Source organism: Phaenicophaeus curvirostris, chromosome 2, assembly GCF_032191515.1.
Source record: "Phaenicophaeus curvirostris isolate KB17595 chromosome 2, BPBGC_Pcur_1.0, whole genome shotgun sequence".
NCBI lineage: Eukaryota > Metazoa > Chordata > Aves > Cuculiformes > Cuculidae > Phaenicophaeus > Phaenicophaeus curvirostris.
In genome coordinates this window covers 78,946,528-78,970,665 of record NC_091393.1, presented here as the reverse complement: position 1 = coordinate 78,970,665, position 24,138 = coordinate 78,946,528, and the positions used below count along the sequence as shown (strand labels likewise).

Sequence of the window (24,138 nt, the reverse complement as noted above, 5' to 3'; positions counted from 1 at the left end):
ATGATCATTTTTGAGCACGAGAAAACATCACAACTTAACACATCATAAAAATAGTTCAATGCAGGAGCACTTTTGTCATTGCAAATACAACCAAAGAACTTAGAGATCTTGTGTGCTCTACTAGCTATTGTGTATAATACATAAAAGCTAGCATAAAGCAAAGCTTGGGATAGTCAATATTTATAGTATTTATTTGAATTTTTATTTTCAGTAAGATGTGGTGAAAACTAGATGCAGAAATTACAACAGCTTATAAACGCTTAACTGAAATATCAAACACCCAAAGGCTTCGAATCAGCATGAAAATACAGAGCAGGAAAACAATATACTAAGAAATGAATTCTGCATTCATAAAAGCATCTTATATTTTTTTATAAAATTATTTTCCCTCTTTTCTTCCACTAGCCACACAGTGTGATTCTTGATTCAATGATCCCATATCCAAGGTGACTCTAAAATAAACCCCAGCAAATCTGACACATGGAGAACTCTCTCCTGCATTCACCTAGAAAAAATACACCATTGTCTCTCAAGTACCGTTCCCTTGACAAAAGAATGAAATCAGCTTCCAAAGGTTTCTACAAATCACTTCTATGTCCTGCTGTAGGAGCAGAGAAGAGATAGCTGATCCTTGTAAGTTAAAATTTCTCCGAAGATGCAGGAACTGTGAAGCTGAGCCCAGAAAAGAGCTTTTAAGTTGTGTGCTCTTCCTGAAAAAGTCTGCCTGCTTCTCCCACAGAGCAGAAAATTAGACCCTTAAAAGATACAAGTGCCTGTTCTCTCAAGTAAGAGAGTACAATATACCTAATTAATATCCTAATGAGTTGGCATACGTAAGTATTTCTTGTGGTACCTTGCTGAGGGTTCAGAGCAAGTTTTGCTACTTTCCAGACCTCCCAAAACATCTCTCCCAGAAAGCAGATTGTACCTTTACCCGTTGTGAGAAAGAATTTCTTAATTCCCTCAGAATGTACAAATCCTGGGATAGGGAATCCCATGCACTAATCATTAGTTAATCCAAGTTAGTACACAAGATTTTTTTTTTCCCTTTGGGATTCTGTCATCAGGAGTGTATGTGGCAGGTGAAAGGAACAAAGCATGAAGATGAGATTAATTTCAATGCAAGACAGATGCACACTCATCTTTTACCTAAAGACTTACTCATCATGCACTAAGGTAGCAAGAAAAGACTCCAACTCCTCAGACCCTCAGTGGACGAAAGAGCAGACTGCTGTCTCAATGTTAATGCTTTGCCTCAAGAGTCCCTTTTTAAATAGCAAGTATTTCACTCTTATCAGTTTCTGGATCTTTTTGTTTTTTGTCAAAACAAGAAATTTTAGCTACAGCAAAGAGGCAGAACCTTCATGGCTAATGTTTTGGAAAGCATCCACTAACATCCCTTGAGCATTTACTGTTGGGCAGCACATGCAGAACTGTTTTCTTCTAACTGTTTTTTCCCTTCCTAAAGTCTCATAAATTAAAATCAATATATCACATGGTAGATCTCTCTGGCCAATCAGTATTTCCGTCTTTATTTCCACAAGAGAGTTTATAGGGCCTAGAAAACACAGTCCTTAAAGAAAATATTTACAAAATACCATTGTGAAAAACAAAATTCACTGGAAATAGAAATTATTATTATTAATATTTCAGACAAATTAATGCTAATTAGATATCTCTTCTTAAAAAAACAGCATAAGAAAAGAACACTCATTTGGTTCCTTTATACAAGTAAAAGATGCATCTCTGGGGAGACAGATAAACAGCAAAATTAATGTAAAACTGTATGAACATTAATACTCCAAACAAACGACACAATTTGAACTATTATTTCTGTAGCTATCTTTAAAAAAAGATTAGATGTGCCTGAGGATCAGAGATGGAAGACGGCAGAAAACACAGACAAAAGCATGTAAAGAATGAGTAAAACAAACAGAGGTTTTGAAACAAATACAGGCAAAAATGTAGACCAGTAAAAAGAAAAGAAAATACAGCTTACGCCCTTCTCCATTTGGGGAAATGAATATATACTTTGGAAACTACCCCGAACACAGAGACATGTCTTTGTTCCAACAATACCTTCTGAAGGAAAGAACCTGCAGGGTCTCAAACTTAAAGTAGTCCCATTGGAGAAAAGTACAATTATAAATTATTATAGAATTCACAGCCTAGAATTTAATCAAATATGAAACTGCATTATCAGACAGAATGATTATTTCTAACTGACCTTCTGTAATCAGTTAATTTAAAAGTCTGTTCAACTTGCATATTCATAAGCAATGACCGACTTTCTCTACAGCAAAATGAATTATCATAGCTCAACAGCTTGAATTCAACATTGAATTTAAATCTATTCTCAGTTCAGGAAGACTATGCTAGATTAGATCTTTTCTCTTGTTTAAAACAAAAACATAAAAAAACCCCAGAACAAAACAAACAAACAAAAAAGAAAATCTTGTAAATGTGTTTCTAGAAAGCTAACAAGTTGTTGCTTCCAAGCCAAGCCATTTCTTACTGTTCTAGAGTTCTTGTGAGGAAGTGGAATGTATTGTGCCAGTACCATTACACATCAGAGGCATAATCCTTTAATCTTCTGCCAGTTTCTCTAATAATAATTTTTTCCAAATTGTAACAAAACATTGCTTAAGTAAAATATGATTATATTTTAACTAACTGAAGCAAAAAATAGTCATAAATACATTATCAGTTTGCTGGCTCTTATTAGAGAATTATCAATATCAACATTATTATTGTACTCCCAGACTTCCAAAGAAAAGTCATTCTGCTTTCGTATGTCCAGCTTGGGATATCTAACTTTATACTTTTGGCTTAGTCTAACATTGACTTGAGAGTCAATGAGATGCTGGAATTCATTATACCACCCTTACCACTAGCAAGGTTTTTATTTCCTGCGAGGCAGGTATTTTATACTTACATATAAAATACACAAACACATTTAGCCATTAGTGTCTGGTAACTGGCAACCTGAAGTTACACCTCAGCATGTATTTGCCTTCCAATACAACATCATCCTCCTGAAGGGCCTTTCTTTTGCTTAATCCTATTGCTTTCTCAGGCAACCATTAGTGATAACAGAGAAAGTTGGGTTTCTTAAAAGAAAAACCGATGCCTGTTGAATATATCAGGAAGAGATAGTGAAGCAGACTAGAGCATTACTAGATCAACCTGACTGGCCACAAAAAACACTGCTGGCAGGGAAAGGCATTCTCAGTGTTAACAGCAGTATAATATACTGAGAAAATCTGAGCCAGTTCCATGGCTTCCTCCAAGCGCTTTCTAAAGCTATCCTCCTCATAAAGTCTAGAAAGACATTTAAGAGTTTCTGCAAAAAAAGAATAACAGTAATACACAAGAATCACAGAGGGGACAGCATTAGATACAGATGTCTTCGAAAAAGGCAGTGGAAGAGTTGCAAGGCATAGTTCCTTAAATGAGAAGTGGTGAAAAGCCTCTGAAATTGATCAAAGCCTCTGAAAACCGATAGCAAAGACAAGGCAAAGGAGCAGCTTTTGTTTTGTCTTCATGAACAAAGTTGCCCTTGTGAAAATATCCAGCAATATGCATAACTGATGTTTGGAGGGAGCAAGTCATAGAACCAACAAAGCCACTACCTACAATAATAACTACAGATTCTGTGACTCCACTATCGGTCAAATAATATTCAAAGGTCATCCCCCCCTCTTCCCTTCCTCATTTGTAATTTAACGTAACCACACAATTTACAACTTAGATTTTTCTCTTTTTCCTGTTGGTAGACTTCACTTATCCGTAAGGCAAGACATATTAGTACAGGGTACTAATGTAGACTGACTGTATCACTGATGGGATATTCTAATGACCTACAGAGTAAGCGGCCTGGAGGATCATCAGGTGTAGAAATGGGCTTCAAGAGGAAATCTTGAAATATTTGAGTGAGTGCCATAATGAGATCAATTGCCTGGCACTACTAAAGTTAAGGAGTTTGCAGAGAAAGTCAGGCAAACATCCTGAAGAATTGAAAAGAACGCCAGGGAGATGGAAACAGAAAGCATATAACTGGACCAAGAAATTAAATAAAGCACAGAATTAAATAAAGGAGGTTAAGAAACAAAACATCTAAGTTTGAAATGCATTCAGATTTCAGTCATGCATGGGTCCCTTGCTGAACAGCATTTTAAATAAAAGTACATTGGCAAACCTGCCTAACAGAGCTTTGACTTCATACATGGGTTTAGGCACAGCCTAAGCTTTGGTTTTTATACCAGCTCACTGATAGCATGTTCGGCTATTTCTCACATCCAGGACTGGATGCAAGCTTGCCCCCATTTCTAGCCTTTCCAGTCTCCAAGGAAAACAGGGTCAGAGAAGAGTGAGGCTGCAAAGGTGAGCCTATGATCCCTTATGCCATGAAAGAGCTCTGGTAATTAAGAAATAAGCGATGGTTTTGCTAGTGTTCATACTGCAGCTCTCAGCTAAGACTAATACCTAGCTATATAAGTGCTCCTTCTCAACCCACCAGACCTTCAGGATATGCTATTTGCTTTCATACTAGAGAAGCAAAAAGAAAGAATACTCATTCAGACATGCCATTTGGTTCTAGTAGAGAGACAGCAGTCTTTCTCAAGCAAAGGGTAGCAAATGTTGCCCACCCAAGAAATAAGTGACTTCATTAAGAAATCAAGATTAATTCACCATGAATTCAGGAGAAGATCCAGAAATTCAGGAGGTGAATGCTCTAGGCTCAGGTATAAGCTAAATAGCTTGAAAGAAACATAAGCTTAAACATCTTTCCCAGTCTTTACATTAATATTTAAGCACCCTGTTATTCTGGTCCAACTGTCTGGCCTATCTAATTGTCTGAGCATGAAAAAGATGGTAACCTCTTTTAACAAATGAAAATTATCTTTTTTCCCCTTATATAACACTATGGATGGAAAGCCATTAAATATTTTTTCTCCCATTTTGTGACTGCATAATGATTAAGTTTCTAATCACATATACATTAGTTAGCACAGCAGAAAAACATTTTCTTCCACTTTGCCATACTTGAGTCAACTGTTCCATGCACATTTTAATGTTCTCCTAAAACTAGTATTTCCTGGACCAAAATACTTCATTTTAAGAGCTAATATTATAGATTTTCCGTATTCTAGGAAGAAATTGCATTATCACAGAAGGATGTGCCAAAAATTTAAAGGAAATGTTTCCCCACAGAGCTCTTCAGAGAACCAATGGAATTAATTTTACATTTTACACTAACCAGATTTAAGCAAGAAAGGCAAAACCACCTGGCTTATCAGATATTTTCTTTCCTCAAAGTTAAATAAATAGTATCAAACTGTAGGATTTTCTTTTCAACTTCTGGATTTCTTCATGAAAATTCTGGCCAAAACATTGTGATTAACTAAAGCAGAACTTCTGACCCCAGCATATGCTCTTCTGCTTACACTCTGAGACAGAAAGCCAAATTTTGTAAACTGTGCTAGGAAATGCTGAAATTTTGAAAAAGAAGGAGAGATAAATATATATCATGATTTTACATTAATATAAAATGACAAAGTACAAAGCAGCTAAATCCCTCTCAGCCCTATAAATATTAACAAGTCTGGACAAAAAAAAAGAAATAAAAGGGAAAAGTTAGAAAAGAAATTCAGGAGACTAAGACAAAGTCTCCTGAATAATTTCCCAATGTAGAAAGGCCTAGAAGGAAGAGGAATTGAAAGGATGATAAAATAAACTTGTTTTCTGTCACCTCTCTTGAATTCTTTCTGAATTGCTTGTGTATCTTTCCACCACACAGCTACAACAGACAATCCTAACACTTGCTCTCAGCTCCACTTGAATTTTCATATGAACCATGAGAACCTCCAGAACGCTGGCCTCACACAGGCTGTAGTCAAACTGAGCAGATAACCCGAGGAGAGAACTCCCAAGCAGAATCCTTTTTCAGGGATTCCTCATTTTAAATCCAGTACAAGTAAAAATAAAAGGCAGAAAAACTGTGCCTAGTTTAAGACACCCCTTGCAAGCTGGGTGAAGGAAACAAATGAGGATTCCCTGAGGGAACTGTGTGGAACTCAAGACACCAAAACCAAAGTAAAATAGATTCAATTAGATTCTTTCAGGTCTGACCTAAAGAGGAATGTAGAGGAATGCTGTACTGGCATAGCTCTACCATTTGAAAACAGAAATGTATGCCATAAATGTCAACTATACCAACCAAAAGGTCCTCCTGCTGGGAAAGTTCCTGAATTAAATTATTCTTCTGATGGTATAAAATGTGACTTCTTCACCACTGCCTATCCATACCAGATAAATCTCAGCAAGGCCTCAGTGATCCTATACATAGAAAGAACCTAGCCTTATATACACATCATCATGTATATGTGTATATATATATACGCATACATAAATCCCCATATATACAAATGGGTAGGATCAATAAAAAAGGACAGGATTAAACAGTTTCCAGAATTCACATTTGCTTTAGAAAATTAAACACAAAATAGCACTCAATTATATGCAAAACATATCTTGACATATAAAGTGAAGACATGACTGAAAAGTGAACACAAAAATGTGACTATAAAGAAGTTCCAAATAAGAAAAAATCCCAACTTTTAAGAACACGCAGAATCCAATCCAATTCTGCATTTTGTTTCACTTTAATTCCCCAAGTTCAACCAAAACCGAAGTATTTCAAGGCTTTCAGCACAAAAGTGGTATGTTGGGGGTCCAAGAATGAAATCTTCTGCTGCCACCCCAAACTGAGCAAGCAGAAGAGACAGTAATGCTAAAATAGTTCAAAGTTACCCACACGTTTCCTAGACAAAGGGAACCCACCACTGTGACTTCAAAGTTTAAAGTCATACTCTGAAAACCACAGTGCTCATTGCCCTTATTTAGAGGCTTTCATACTAGAATACATAAAACCTGAATCTTTGCCAACAATACAACAGTCAGACTTTTTAGAACAAAATAGTTCAAATGGCATTACTTATTATAAGGGGTATTTGGGCTTGTTTACAGCTACTGTGAGGATACAAACAATTGATGCTGTTATACATCTGTTTCATGCACCTGATAGTAAATGAACAGCTACTGAAGAGGGAGTCCTTAAAGGATCTCTTCTTCACCCATTAAAACCTAAGTCGGCAAGTCTACAGTAACAATGATTAAGATTTTGAACACAGCCACAGAAAATAATACAGCCTTCCTGTCAGTCATCATATAGACAAATGATAAATACGGAGTCTAATAACTACAAATACAAGAATTTTAAATAAACATTGCTCTATGCAAGATATAGAGTATGACAGCCAACACACTTGAGTAGCACAATTAGCTGAATCAACTCCACAATGACTGAAATCTGTAGCCAGTATTTACAATTAGACAAGGAGAAACTACCTTCCCAGTGCTATATATTGGCATGAGAACCGCAGTGGCCCATTCTCTGAAGTTTGGTGATAACAATGCCCTCCTCCCATGCAAATGCAGCATTGAGTATTCCAATACAAACTATCCCACAACGACATATTCAGCACTTACAGGGTTTCAGGAAAAGTTAACGTCCTCCTGCCTCCATTCCCACTAATGCTAATGGAGCCATTTCAAAAACAATGGGTAGGCAGAATAATTCTGGGGAGATTAGCCAGAGACCTGAACTTGGATGCTAAAACTCCAAATCCTTAGACTGACAGTTAGTTTACATATACTGCTATTGGCTCCTCTTTGCCAGACAGAACATACTTCAAAATCATTGGGAAAATGGGGTTAACATTTTGCACAAGCACTTCAGTTATTAACTGGCTCACATTAACAATCAACTAGGCTAACATAACAAACAATTCTTGTTACTCAAACTGGCGTCACTGTAATGAGCTCCAAATTAATCTCATCCGTACACAATCACTAATCTTGTTTTGTGCCAACTGCATTTTTAATCAGAACAGAGTGAATCATAGGTTGTTTTTAAAATACATTTCTAATACTTGTCATCCAAAACGAATAAACACTAAAGCAGGAAAGAACTTTTCTATTTACATTCTCAGGAGCTGATTTTATTTATGCATATTACACACATAAGTATCAAATACATATGATAGGTGAGGACATTGATAATGAAAATAAAAATTAAATACATTTATTTCTAATAATGCTTTAAGCATCACTGTCCTAAGGAAAGCCTGCTGACTGTTATCAAAACTGCATGACAAAGCCAAATAAAAGGAACAGTTGCCTCTCTCTTGCATTGCACCTCAATCTCTACGTCATTCTCAAAGATCAGAATGCACACAATTAGACCCTGTGATCAGCTGAGTAACTACTTCTGGTAAAGCATGTAATGGAGTATATATTTTGCAGTGCTGAACTTGCAACTCAACTTGAGTTTCAATCCCAGGGATTTTAATATTTGTGCAAGACATGGAAACAAAGCTGAGTTTCAACAGGCATATTCAACTTGATTCCTCAGTTGCAATGCCAATTTAACAAAGCAGTTGATTAGCTCTCCTTATAACAAGAGTGCTCAGCATACCACCCCACCGCTGAAATATAGCCCCAACCACTTAGGAATTCTTTGGGGGAAATAAAGAAAAAACATAAAATGAAATCTTCACCTCCAGTATCTACCTTTTAAAATGCAGTATTTCTGGAATCTTTTTTAAGCTGCCTTGCTGAACACCTGTTACTGTGCTTAGATAAAAACCCCACTCAAAGGTCTGCCCACGGCCATGGAAACTGAAGGAGTGACTGGAGCAATCTGCAGCACAACCATCCAAATATCTTCAGGGAGGCCTACTGATAGCCTCTATTAGAGCCACGTGAGCTTAAGGAATCTGGAGTACCTGGTTCTCATTTCAAGCTGCGCATAATGCCTGACTCAATCTATGTAACAGCACGCAGTGAGTTCTGCTTGGAAAACAGGACACATAGGCAGGTGAGAGCAGCACAGGAAGGCTCAATGTCAACATTCTCATAGATCGGGTGGCAGACACGTATTACTTACTTAGGGACTGAACTCCTCATTTAACACCATCTACATGCTTTTGTGAATGGCGGATTCTGCTTTGATTGCCAGGAGCCATGGAAACAAAAGTATTTGAAGATTGCTCAATATTAAGAGCATTAAACTATGCTCAATGTGCTAATCTATTTTTATTTGTGGTCAGTACAAAGATATGTTAACACATTAAAAAATTCTTTTAATATCTTAGAATTCAATTATAATTATCTTCATTGAATAGCTCTGAGATCTGTGGAAAAGAGGGAGTTATTCAAATACTGAGCATAACGAGCAAGTTCTTGTTAATGTAACATTCTGAAGAAAACCCCTGCAAACCATGTTGAACATTAAAAGATGAAAGCAAACGCAAAAACACACCATATAGACCACAGCTGCAAGGTGGAGATAGCACACTCTGATAACACTGGGAGATGACCAAGGACCTTATCAAAAAAGGTTACATTTACATAGTGAGTACTATAGCAAGGCATAATGACCAAAGGAACGCTGCTGGCTTGCAATTATTTTTTTCTGGTTTGATTTTAATTAATTTTAAAATATGCTGTTTAATATCTCACTGGGCATCAAGGAGCAAATGGCTCTTCAAGCTGCTTTCCAACAAAGTGGACAGGAAGTTGATTCTGTGCTTAGCAGCAGAAAAGCAACATTTCCAAAAGAAGTATCATTAATCAACAGTGTAAGAAAGAAAAAGAAAACTAAGGATGTTTCTGACCTTGCAGGTTTCCCTGTGGATAGGCTGCGCTAGTGAACTCTATCTACATGAGAAATATGGCATCATATCACACTTCATCTGAACAGCATTTCTGCATAATGCCCCAAATTATCTTTATTCAATATCTCATTTGTTATTTGTTATTAATTTCAGCTTTCCAGCATGTTAAAAAGGACTCCTCTTCCTTTAACATCAACTGCAGAAAGTGGTTGCTAGTGTGAACAGTTCTTAATCGGTTGTAAGACCGCGAAACAACAATACACAAAAAGGGGAAGATAGGAAAGCTGATTTAAGAGAGTGTGAAAACAATTCAATTGTCATATAAAGTAAAACTTCTACTATAAACAAGCCTAACAAACAGCTATTCAGCAGCACGTGTCTCCTTCCCAAAGGAGTTAGTGAGCTCATTAGGAAAGTGACCAGAGGAAGAAAAGAAATAAGACATTCACCATTTAAAACTTCTGCTACCTATGCTAAAAATAATTATTAAAACCAATTATGTAAAACATTGTGTAGTTTCTCAATATAACTTAATATGAAGTGACTAAAGCTCAAACCATACCCACTCCCTACAAACACCTGTCACATCGCACGTGAAGCTCACGTTCCATTCTGTGATCACTACCTCACGTTCTTCCACCATGACAACTGTACCCCAGAACCAAACAGTACAGCATGACTCTGACTCCCCTGTGGGAGCTCCCATACCTGACGAAATCTCCCAGCTTCTCTGGAGACAGGCTGGATAAAGCCCAAGAAAGGCGGCTGGAGAGGACTATGCAAAGACTCTCTCCCCCAGCAAGGGTCTGCACCAGGAGAAATTACATTAAAAGACATTTCCCTGGTGCTTGTTTGTGCCAGCGATCTCCCTACACAGTTACAGGTAGCCTATAAAGTAAAGTACATTTAAATTGTCAATTGTTTTCTAGGTCAACTTTTTATTAAAATCTGAAAATTTTGAGAGAGAAAAAAAAATGTGATCATGACCTATTGTGTGGGTGACTGAGCGGGAATCACTGTAGAGTTCTCCAGCAAAGGCATCCTTTTCTCACACAACCACTAAACTCTGCACCATAACCATGGGCACTGGACACTTACTTAGAAAAATATGTCCAAAACCTACTGACAAACAATACTGTAGACCCAGAAACAAGGCTGCAAGTCTGCAAAGGCAGCAGAATGGAGCCCAAAGAGAGGAAGAGTAAAAGAGAAACCACTCTGGATTTCAGGATACCTTAATATGATTTTAGTAACTACTAGTAACTTCTGAGAAGGAGAAGTATTTTAAAAGTATAACCATTTTAAGTTTCTTTGAACAAGGCTTTGCTACTTGAGGCTAATTTTGAATAGTAAACAAAACACTTGTTTTCAAGCTGTGGTGTTTCTTCTTCCATAGCAATAAGACTGTGTAAAAATATTTTCTCACAAACTTAATTTTTGATCCTCCCACCTTTTGAAAGGGCATTTCTTTGTCTTTGTGGTAATACTACCACATATGAACAGATACCTCTTTTTGAATCAGTGGATTCAAAAACATACAACCTGGTTTTATCCTTCCTCATGGGAAAACAAAAATCAACATCACTACACAACACTATGCCACTTTTTCTGGAACTAAATGTTTCTTGAAGACATAACTGAGTAATCCCTGTTCTTGAGACAGATCTTCTAAGATAGTAAGATATTAAATATACATCTTTTTAAAGATACTCTGAATTGTTATTGTAAATGTTGTCTTGTCTTGATTAAAATATTTTTTAAAAACTTAACACTTGTAGACTCAAAATCACATTAAAAGGCAAAGTGTTTATACTCACATATAGTGAAATAAAAGGGTTTTTTTTTCTTTATTCTGCATTGTTAGTAAATTTGTGTTGCTGAAGCTATTTTATAAAAGCCAAGTCTCTTCGCTTGGTATAAGGTTCTCAAGCAGTGAAGTACTTACATGCAGGGCAGACGGATCTGGCAAAAATTCAGCATCCTCTCCGAAGATAAAATCTGGTGGCAGGTCAGGATAGTGAGCATTGAAAATTATATCCCCTGAAAAGTAATAAATGAAAACATTGTTTGCACTTCTATGTATATGCTTACTAAAAAATAATACTGCACACATGATACATATTTTTAATATAAAATTTGATAGCTACTTTAAATATATTTCATGTATAAATCCATACAACTTTTACAAAAATTCACATGCAAGATAAGCATCAGATGTTTTGGGGGATGAAGTCAAATTCCTAAGGCACAGTTTCTCCCTCCTCTGCAAGCAATGAAACGAGAAATACATTATTGCTTCGTATCTCAAATGGCAATTCAAACACTATTGAGGGTTGCCTCAAAACACTGAGTTATGAAAGTGATCCTGTTTTAAAAAAGTACCACATTTAGATTTCTGTCTCTTGCATTTAAGTCACAGATGAACGTGAACTACTAAAATCAGGATTTTGAAAATACTGATGCTTTTAAAATTTAGTAGCACTTACTCCCTTTTCTACTCACCACCTGCAAGTCTTAGAAGGAAGAATATACAGTTCAACAGGAACCATTCCAACTATCCAAATTCTGGCCAAGAGAAATGCAGTATTACACATTCAAATGAAGAGACTAAAATTAACTAAAAACATAAAAATTCATCACAGCTTGGCACTGAGTTCCCATCTTGCCAGTGCCACAAGATATACAACTAATTACTGATGTGATAGTTCAAAGAAATTTGGGTTGTACTATTTCACAAGTAAACATATTTCAGAGTTCATGTAGGTCAAGAGGTGATCACCTGCATGTAAGCTCTTAAAAAAACACCCACAATTCAAGGAAAAAACTATATATAGCATTACTGCTCTACCTCCAAATCACTATTTCCTCTTTATGAATACATGAAAGAATAACTGAGCTTTTGCATAAAGTAGATTTGTGAGGTAGTAGGCATTACAAGAAACAAGTCAGTACCCACTATGTGTTAATACCTGTTTAAAATCAACACAGCAAAGCAGAACTGGTGTGGTAAGCCTTATAAACAATTCTGTTCAGAGAAAACTAAACTACTACCTATTTAAAAAAAAAAAAAAAAAAAATAATGCAGAACTGGAGAAAAGCATTAGCTGAACAAATCTTACAAAGCCACATCACTGGCTCAGTGATGTCACCATCTGAAGACATTAAACATGAGTTTTAATTGCTAATAGTCTATAAACTTATCTTGTTTCTAGCAGGAAGCCAGGACACTGTAAGGATTGATTTGCAGAGGATGAGATCTTTTGACCAAGGAACCAGTGGCCAGTCTAGAGTAGGTATGCTCTACATTATCGCTCCAAATCATGAACTTACTGATCATGCAATTCAGTAGAGCACAGTGTAAGTTTCTGCTGTCTGCCCTCCTGCTTTCATTTCACAAATGTCAGGAGTATGTGTAAGTATGGGGCACATGAAAGAACAGAGATCTACCAGTTAAAATATCTAATATAGTTAACATAAAACCAATCTTTTATTTCATTTAAAAGAACAACAAACCAGGCACCAGTTCTAGAGGAAATTACATAAAATCGCAACAGGAAACACCCTTATATTAAGTAAGAGAAAATAATTACTAGACTGCCTAAACAGTAATACAGCGATGAAGAATTCAGAAAAGTTGATGTTTAGTAGACTGGATAGTTCGTATGCCACCATAACTCAACACTTTTCTTTATATTTTCTACTATGAAGAAGTCATGTATGACTCCTTACAACAGCCTCACCAATTTCTACATACAGATCAGGCAACTCTTGAGGTTATGTGTTGAAGGAGACAGCACCTTAATAAACTCTTTGAGCATTGCTTCATAAAAAGTTGTGGTAGGAACAACTCACAACACCAGACAATGAAAAAACGTGACCAGGGACTTAAATAAACCAGTGCTACTATGAAGGAAAGAACTGTACCTGTGGTTTTGTCTTTTTCTTATGTGATGCTAGGTAGCTCATTTAACAAACACTTTTCATATTGCAGCTGCTAGTTGCATGCTTTTCATTCTCTGCATTCCTGCTTTAACAGAGTTGAGGGGATAGAGTACACGTCACTAAAACTCAGGTCACTAGGAGCTGCATGCCAGCTACATAGATACTACAAAAGCTCCTTAGAACAAAGGAAGGAGCAAAATAATGGAATTTTTTAATGTTACCTAACAAAAAAAGATGTCATTATAGTGAAATTTAGTAAATTATTTCATACTTTAGTGAAAAACTACTATAGAACTCTTACATCTTATGGTGGCTCCAAGACCTGTCTTAGAGTAGTAAGGATGGCAAGAAACTATTGACCTCCCCAACCTTCACACTGACAAGTGAATCTTAGGAAAGCTGTGACAGTAGGTGCAACCAGAAGATTCAAGCAGGTACAAACTCTTTTTTTCCCCCAGTTTTTTCAGTTCTACAGCAACAAGAAGTGAAGACAACTCACAGAAGTTCCCAGAACATCATCATATGCAGTACTGAAATACAACAGTAAATTAAAATCGGCATTATTAGTTTATCTAGGTGATAAACTTATACAGTTTGGGGTTTGTGTTAGATGCATATCTTAAGCAGTGATTCCTGCTGTGCCAACAGCTGGGGATGATACCCTCTTCAACCACTCAGGTGCAATGCACGGCCACATGGAGGTAAGATACAGAATCATAGAATCACTAGGTTGGAAAAGACCCACTGGATCATCGAGTCCAACCATGTCACAGCTGCAGTTGGCCAAACCAATCTATTACCTCTCTCATATGCTCATAGTTCTTTCCTACCTTCTGTCACATCCCTTCTTCCACTGAGTATTAGCAGCGTATCACGCCTTATCCACAGTGAATGACCAACCCTGCACATACTTCAGTTTAAGAAGTTTTCAAGACCTACTGATATCACAGAACTCTTCAGTATGAGGGACAGAATCCAGAGGAAAAAGAAACATCACAATATTTGATTTTCTATTACTATTATTTATAATCACTATAATTACTTCTACTTGCCCAGGGTAAAAATGCCTCAAATCCAAATTCCGAAGTCCCTCTAGTAAAAGTCTTTTTGAGACTGAATTATCAGCATTAGAGCCAATATGTATTCCAAAACTGTTTTTCCTATAATACAGTCATTTTTCAAAAGGGTATGGCAGAAGGGTTCTCTAGGCTTCATAATAAAACTAGTATTTCAGTGCCTGTTAATCATACAATCACATAATACTAGTGCTGAAAGCATACTTAAAACATTTTACAACACCATGGAACATAAAAAAAAAATCATGCTGTTTTTCTTATTTTTAACTAATCCAGAAGCATATAATTAAATTTAATGAATCATTAACACTTTCTTTCCTAAAGTTCTGTAGGTTTTTTCCAAATGTAAACCACAATTTATTCTCCTGCAGTCAAACCTCACACAGACCAGGTGATAATAAAGACATAAAAGTTCAGAATCATATGTTATTTCCACTTCAAGGTAAACAGTTAGAAGAGAAGTGCTTTTCTATCATCAGCGGTTTTCAGTCTGCCAATTAAATACAGCATCTTACTTATTGTAGATTATAAGATCTGATCTTAAAACAAATTTCACTTATTTAAAAAGGAAAAATGGGGTAAAAATAAAAAAATTTTGCTGGGGTAAAAATATAAAATTTTCAACCAATAAAGTCGTTTTCAAAATTACTGCGCTTTGACTTTGAGAATGGTTACCATTTTAATTTTGAAAGCAAAATCACCAAAAAAAAACCCCACAATATAATCCTGCATTCTCTCCCCTCCTCGCTTAAATGAAACATGCCCTTTTCCTAGCATTTTCAGCACCTGAGCCTGTAGTTCCAAGTTTCAGCTCTTTGCCCTTATTCCCTTGACAAAAGGCAAACTGTGTGATGTTCCACAATGCTATTAACCATGACCATTCCAGCTTAAGAACGATGTAAGCAAAAGTTTCACACTCAGACCACATTTATGTAATTTCTGTAGATATGCTAGCCAATAATTACTTCAGTGGAATGACATTTCCAATTAAATACTAGCACAGAATTTAAAATTACTTTGATCAACTTAAAGTCATGGAGTCAAAGATAAATTTAGAAGAAAAAGGGTGTATTATACATCTTCTGCTTTTCATTATCTAAAAATAGTACTTTTTCTTCCTTTTCTCTCTTTGGCAAATAGCATTAAATATTGAAATATTTTACTTTACAGGATTTGAAAGGAAAAGTTAATATGCTCCCCACAGACAAAAAGATAGAAATATTAATACTTAAAACTATCATTTCTTTTAAAATACACACACACACAGAGTTCTTTTCTTACCTATCAAATGCTAAGCAAGTCTAACAAAGTGGTAAGGATTGACTAGAAGCAAGATAGGTGTAACTCTGAAACTGAGAAATTTCTTAAATCATTACACTTTCTTTCCAATGCCCATCCTATATAACGGTTGGACTCGGTGATCCGGTGGGTCTCTTCCAACCTGGTTATTCTGTGATTCTGTGATATACAGTTTCTCCTCTCCTGATAACTTCATTTTGGAGCATATTTCTTTCATTTTTTTTAACTATGCTGTAAATTGGTACTACTAAAATATATTATATTGAGAGTGCCACAGCATTAACATCCCCAATTACCTAAAGGTGGCAAAATCAGGAAGCAATGTATAAGGCCTAAACTTTACTTTTAAAAAGATATCTATATTCTTGAGGTTTTCGTGACCCCAGGAATTTCTAAGTCAGCACTAGTTATGTAGAATAAAGGTGTGTTCACTGCAGCCTGGAACACCAATCTGAATGGAATTCATCATATGAAGGAGATCAACCCATTTGGCTTTTAAGAAACAAACAAAAAAAATCCAAATGCAACTTGATAATGAAATGCATTAACAGATAATGGGGAAGAGTGTTGATGCAAGTGACCAATCCTATGCATGCAGAGCAGCTTCGGGAAAATAAAGAAACTGCTGTTCTTGAATATTAAAAAGAAAAAGATAGTGAGTAGAATTATATTATTCATCTATTCTGAATGTCAACCTACCTTTTCTAGTTGCCACATAAATCATAGACAAAAAACTTGATCAGTTCCCTCTAAGACAAATTCTCACCTAAACCAGTTGTTGTTAATTGTGTTTACAGGTACAGAAAGAACCAGTTATTCATTACAACCAAGATAGTAAGGCAGTGTAGCCAGTGGTGCAAAAAGATTTAAATGAACTAAATTAAATTGCCACTGGATTCCACCCTAAAGATGTTTGGTCTGCAGACTTCAGTTCAAATGTAGTAACAGACTACCAATAAAGTTCCTTATTAATTGGTTCACAAGGAAGGCACAGATCCTGAAAGGACAATACAACTTTGGTAAATACAAAACTATACCTGGAAGAAGATATAGGAGTAATTCTATTTTTGCTAGGGTTCTGCCACTAGGCTCTTCTCTCAAGTAGAGAAGTATAATGGAACCTCAGAACTCCTCTTAAAACTATCTGCTGAATCAGGATTTCCTCCCATACAGGAGGAGAGGTACCTTCAAAGGGTATCTGGGAATACTGTGGGACCTTTGCTCACCTGGCTAAAAACAATAATCTTATTAGTGTAAAGCAAGTATAGCTTCAACTTTTTCAGCAGTGGAAGTCAGAGATATTCCTGAAGATTAGAGACAACTTCTGGTAGCAAGAATTCAGGACGCTTTTGAGCTTCATTTCTGACTTTTCATGCTAATCAACTTATCAGAAAAGGAAAGGCTGTCAGCATAAAGGACTCGAAGACATCTCTTAACAGAATGACAATTTGAAAAAAAGGTATTTGATTGCACTAAAAAAACCCCTTCTCTGTACCTCTGTGACTCTCCAGAAGAAATCCTAGCTACCACACTACATGCAAAGCTGCAAGGTTTAAAAGGTTTTAAGTTAGGTCTCCACATTGGTATTACCATAGTGCCTTCCTGTTTTCCTCTTGTCTTTTCCTGTTTGGGCTGTAGTTACTGGTCATGGTCTAGAGTCCATTTGCTTTCACGTATTTCTCTGTTGCTTTTGTGTTTCCTCTTCTTACCTATTCAGTGTCTCTGTTTGGTGTAACTTCTCCAGTGTTGTGGGTCTTTAATTTCTACCAATATCTTAACCAATCTTGTATTATCTGTTGTTCTCATCTTTATCCTCTTCAATTCTAGTACTAAAATTTCTGAGGAAGCAGCAGCCCAGCTACAGAAGTTCAAGTAACAGACTGTCCCCCTGCCTTCTTGTTCAGCTTGGGACCCAGCTCATTTACTTTTACTGCAGTTTTGTAGATTTGCCCACTTTACAACAGAACATTATTTCTTTTTCTGTATGCATTCTTACATCTCTCTCTTATTTTTTTCTCCTACAGCAGTCTGTGTCAGTTGAAGTTAAAGAAAAAAACAAAAACAAAAAAACCCAACAAAACACATCTGCAACCCTCCCAAGAACCAAATAATCATCCTGTAAATCCTTCCTGTATGGTTTTTTTTTTATTGGAAAAGTGAGACTTGATTCACTTGTCTAACTCTGAGGTTTCCTAGTCCACACTTGTACATGGATACTTGCAAGGTCACGTCTCTTGATGCAGAAATAAACTATTTAATACTTATACCTGCAATTTCTGTCATGTACTTGCTCAAACGAAGTCCAGAACATAAGGAAAAGTGTCAAAATAAAACCCAAAACCCAATCCAAAACCAGCCAATCCAAGTGGCAGGAAAGTGATTATTTAAAAGGGGAAAATATTGTTGTAAACTCTTTATTTGAAGGAGAAATAAATGTAATAAAAAGATGAGACTCTCTCTTGACATTTCCCATTAGGCCTATTCCTTAGAGAACAAACAGTTTACTGAAGGAAAAGATTCATTACTCTTACCACATAAAGCAAGAGTCAGCAAAACTTTAGATAACATATCTCCTAGAAAAATCTTTGGTACTTTCCATGACCCAGCAAAAAGAGTAATACATTCAGGTAATGGTATCACCTGAGTATAGAGTGAATAACAGAAACCAAAAAGTCCTTCCCATAAGAGCCCTAATTTAACCACAACCTGTGCAAAATGACCCAATGGTGCTCAGATGACTGACACGTGCATTGCAGTGATCTAGTTATGAGACTCTTAAATGTTACAATAACTTGTAAAATATTTTTTACAATTGTTTATTGGCACAATAAACAAGTGTTTAGTAAAAAAATTTGCAAAGCAGCTTTTAAAAAGGCATCAAGGATCAGGCTCTTCTCCTTATTTATCATTTTATTTGTTTCTAACTACTTCCTTAAAGTAGAAGACCACATAAAAACTAGACAGACTTACTGAGAGAGTTTCATCACAGGAATAAAAGCAATGAATTCTGTACAGCATGTTATGGGTAATATTCTTAGACTAGTTGGGCAGCAAATCCATGTTTTCCCCCTCTGACGCCTATAACTAAAATGAGTAGGAAACTAAAAAAGGGAAATCGGAAGCAAAGAAAGAAAAGCTAAGCTTTCAAACAAGACAAAAGAAATAATCTTCAGGACCAAGGAAAACGAAGTGGTGGCAGTAGAACTCAGAGCTGTAATTCACTCACATAAAACCAGTAAAAATCAGACAGAAGATGAAAATACTAGAGTTCAAGAGGCCATGGAGAACAGTAACATAGCAAGGGCAACACATTGTTTAATCACCGTGAAATTCTAGATGACAGCACTCAAGGACAGAGAGGGAGGGAGGCATCAGTGCCTGAAAAAGAAAATGAGAAGAGCACAAGGAAAAAAAAAATGTCAGGCTCCCTTAGAAGCAAGAAGGAGTAAAAGCTTGAGTGAAAATGGAAAACCAAAACCAAGAGAATACAGGGTTTGCTAAAAAAAAATTGCAATGATGAAGTAACTTGTTCTTAATGGTATACTTCTATTATAAATATTATTCAAAAAAGACTATTAAAGCTTATAATTCTGCTTATCCTGACAATTGCTACTATGACATCTGCCTTGATGTTTTTGCAAGGAAGACCAATGTTCCTGCATGAGTTACAAAACACTTCACCTCAAAATACACAAATACTTCTCCCACAAAGGACAACAAACTATACTTAGCAGATATGGCTCTTCAGTTAGCAATAAACGACAGCTCTGCATACCACTTGGAATAAGTTTTGTCTTTGGAACACAGATTAACCCTCTTACAGGATATTACAGACAATTGTCTTGGAGTTAAAACTCCTAGTAAGAGCTTTGAAAAATTCAAATATAAAAAAAAACAAACCTGAGTTTACCATAGCAGTACTGAGTGCTGGATGAACTAATAAAACAATACGCCTGCCTCAGATTAGGCTCAAGTTTTCCAACCATTCTTGCCATGAAAATGCAACATTTATAGTTTCCCTTACAGAGAAAATAGAGTAGAAATGTCTGTCTGAAAGCACTGTTGAACAATTCCTGAAATGTGATGGAAGACAATTAGTATGAAAAACTAATTTATCTCCAATGCTGACATAACATATTCTCCAGTATAAAACTGGATATCTCCAAGGTCTCCAAGGTTCCTGGTTGCAGCTGAGTAACTGTTCAGTGTAACATTCCAGCAATTTACAATACATGTATAAGTAAGGTGAATGTAGCATCTGAAAAAAAATAATATTAAATAGCTAATTGTAAAAAGAAAATGTATTAAAATTACAAACAAGCCATTCTTAACTTAGAGAACGTTTCATCTTACTGAAGGTAACAAAACAAAATGTTCTACACTACAAGTAGTCAGCCACTGTATTGCCCACACGTACACTTTCCCCTTTTTCAAAAAACTGAACCTCCAGGTCTTCTGGAAAACAGGACTGTGACTATGCAGTTATACTTCTCTAAAGCAGCATATCAACAGTTTTCAACACACTAGGATTCATACCAGGGTTTTTGTGCAGAGGCAGCGGTTATGATTGATGATATGCAGAGATCTGATCTGTTGGAAAGAGGATGTAACTCAAACCACAAAGGAACTACACACTTCAGCCTGCACTGGGCAACACATAATGAAGGCCTTACACTGGAGATCCTGAACATTTTCAGCCAATCTTTTTATTCTGGCAGATTTCGCAACTTTCCTTTGCAGAAATATTCTGCCCTTGAAAGATAACATATCTAACAGCCTACACAGTAGCTACAAATCTCTGGTTGCACACCATGGCCTTCTTCCCCTGCCATCCTTATAGATCAAAACACAAAATTATTAAAGCTGTCTTGAATCTGCTCGCATCGCTATTTGTTCCACGTGCTATGAGACTGAATAACGTATTTTCAAACATGCAATGCTGAACTGAAGAGGATTATTATTATTACTTGAATTCACTCCTATTACCTCTGAAAAAGAGATACACCACTTTCAGTAGGTCACATTAAAATATATAGCATGGTTAAATTGCGTGGTTTGGGTTTTGTCAAGGTGGAGAAGAGAACTAGCATTATAATTATTTTGTTTAACTGCTTATGTGATGTTCAAAATATATGAACTGGGATAGGAGAGGAGAGAAAAAGCTGATTTCTCAATATTGAAGTTTAAGGCATAGTCTATAGTAATATTTCTGGATACTTTAACTAGAGAGCAGTCTTTTAGTACATTAGTGTAATCTGTATGCCTACATCCTCACATACGGTCATTTTAATCTATTAATTTTATTTTATGATTCAGGAACTGTTCTGGCCCCTATTTAAAAAGAAAAGTCTCAGCATGTAATAATAGGGTCCTGTATGGTCATAAATGACAGTTACTACAGTTCTATAGAAAATATGATACCATTCTCCAGAGCAATATTATCCAATGAAGCTTCTTTTCACTGCCTCTTTATCGAAGCTATCAAACAAGTCTCAAGGACAACCTACTACACGATGCAGGATACATCAAGACTCAATAGGTTGAGTCTGCTACAAAATACCACATTTTTTTTAAAAAGGAGAAAAAAATAATTTTCCTGGTAGGGTAGCTAGCTTCGTATAATACAGCCAATACTTATCGAAAATTTTGAATAAATGAATAGCCACTTTTTTTTTCCTAAAAATAATTGCTAGCTAGGGCTTAAAATTCCATTTTGATGTTTTTGAAAGAATTATTAGTAAGGCTCTTGAGCCATGATTTCATACTTTTAGAATACATAAAATAGTCACAGACTGATAAGGGAGCCTAGCTACTCTCTCAAACGCATAACCAAACTTCCAGACCAACTTCTGGGAATGATAGCTTTCTTTACAGGTGCCAAATGGAAACATTAAAGAAATCCTAATGATAAGAAGTATAATTGTATTGATTTCTGCTTATAAAGGAGACAGGCTTCCAGTACACTACATACTAACAAGAAAAACTACTTCAGAAGGAATATTCATATTATTTAAAACGTCTTGAAGAGCTATAGCATGTGCATGCTGCAGTTTAAATAGATACTATCAAAGCAGTAAGTGTTCAAAATGTTTAACATTTCTATTTACGCTAAGTACTTGTTCCTCCAGATACAATATTTTCATAGACTTATATGATAGCTGAGGTCAACAAGAGCAGCCTGTTAAGGGTCATGTCCAGGTGGGTTTTGAATATCTCCAAGGACAGAATTATACAAGCTCTGAGCACAATCTGTTCCACTGTTTGACATCCTTGCAAAAAAGACTTTTTTTTATTACACTTAAATGGAATTCTCTATATTCCAATTTGTGACCATTTCCCTTCAGTGAGTATGCTGAGAAAAGTTTGCCTCCATCTTCTTCATTCCTCCCATCAGGTATTTATACACATTGATAAGATTTGCCCTGAGCCTTCTCTTCTTGATAAGCTCTCTTGGCCTCTCCTTGTACAACAGATGCTCCAGTCCCTCAGTCATCTTTGTTGTCTTTTGCTAGATTCCTTCTAGTATGTCCATGTGTTTCTGACACTAGGGAGACCAGAACTGGACACAGCACTCCTGGTGTGGTTTCACCAGTGCTGCCCTAAATCTAAAATTGCCAGGCTTGAAAAATTACTTCATCCTCATTCACATTTCAGTTGTTAGAGATATAAAAAACCCACAACTTTACCATTTTTTCATACGCAATTATCAGCAACTCAAACGATTAGAAAAATATTTTTTGCCTTCTAAAATCATCCAAAAGCAAATTTTATTACAATCCTTTGAATCAAAGCACTGACTAATTGAAGAGTGGGCAAATGAGCCAGCTATCTACAGACCCTCCTAGAGTAAGAAGGATTTAACCACAATGCTAAATCAGAAAAAACAAAGTCACATTTCTTTAATCTTTTCAACTGCATCAGTTAATGTTTAGAGCTACTAAAATAACCAACCGATTTCTTTTACTGGAGCTTAATAAAGAATTCTTCCTGAAAGAGAAAGAAACAAACCAAACAAATCATAAATGAGTCTAAAAATATGCATGAGATTGTCTTAGTCATAACATTATTAGAAATACTAGGGGGACAATTTGTGACTTTTAGCTTTTAGGATTCATTTTCAAATTTGTAATATCAAGGACTGTTGTAAACTTACCTTGAAAATTAGGTCTTCTTACAGCTGCATGTTCTTAGAGCCGAAGCTTTACAGAAAACAACACAGATATCTCAAACCAAATAAAATTAGCTAAGACATACTGGAAAACTTAACACGATAGAGAATTTTGGTAGTGAAAGAAAGGTCAAGATGCAACGGTTTTTAACTTACATTTGAGTGTTTCTCCAGCATAAGGGATATGTAGCTTGAATCGATCACAGCTAGGTCCAGGGGTCAAGGATGTACAGCTAAAAATGAAGATAAGGGAAGTAAGTGCTAAGCGGTTACAGACAGTAGCAGACACTAACATTATTCTACAAGGTACAAATGACTGAAATGGTAAAGATAATGTGAATACTATAAATAATCATCCTTACAATCCTGGGAAAGATGCAGGAGGACCATTCTCTCTTGATCACTTCTCACAGCAATTTAGGATTCATGCCAACAATCTTCTTTCCCATTTTAACACAGAAAATATACACATAAAATGCCCTAGTTTTAGAGTGTTATTAGAATAATTTCAATTAGTCAAAGCCATCAAATTCTCTACTTTGTACACAATTTTGCAGGTCACAACTCTCTACCTATGTCACAGTAACACAGTTACATGCTCCCTATACCTGCCATCTCGATACCTGGGATGAATCTTGATGCTACATCAACATCCAGTCATTTCTACCTATTTTAACCTTTAATTCTTCCCTCAAGGAAAAGTCTTATAGCAAGCCTCCAGGTGAGAAAACATCAGAATGAGACATTTGATGCTATGACAACTGAGCATGTAAGTTCATGATCTGCGACTACTTCATATTTCCTGTTTATCTGGAGCAATGCAATGGTCTCACAGCGATGAGTGAGCATTTAATGAAAACAAAAGTCATTGAAAAACTGTTTAGTGCCTGTGCTAGAGATTACTAACTTTTTC

General features: G+C 36.1%; 1 protein-coding gene across 2 annotated transcripts in view; it reads right to left on the bottom strand.

The window, feature by feature from the left end:
• BABAM2 (BRISC and BRCA1 A complex member 2) overlaps positions 1 to 24,138 on the bottom strand; it is a 178,466-nt gene that overhangs the window by 133,174 nt on the left and 21,154 nt on the right. For both annotated transcript variants that reach the window (XM_069852612.1, XM_069852613.1), the window contains exons 3-4: positions 23,382 to 23,458; positions 11,686 to 11,780 (exon numbers count right to left, since the gene is read on the bottom strand). In XM_069852612.1, the coding sequence (XP_069708713.1) occupies positions 11,686 to 11,780; positions 23,382 to 23,458 (172 nt within the window). The remainder of the gene's footprint in view (positions 1 to 11,685; positions 11,781 to 23,381; positions 23,459 to 24,138) is intronic.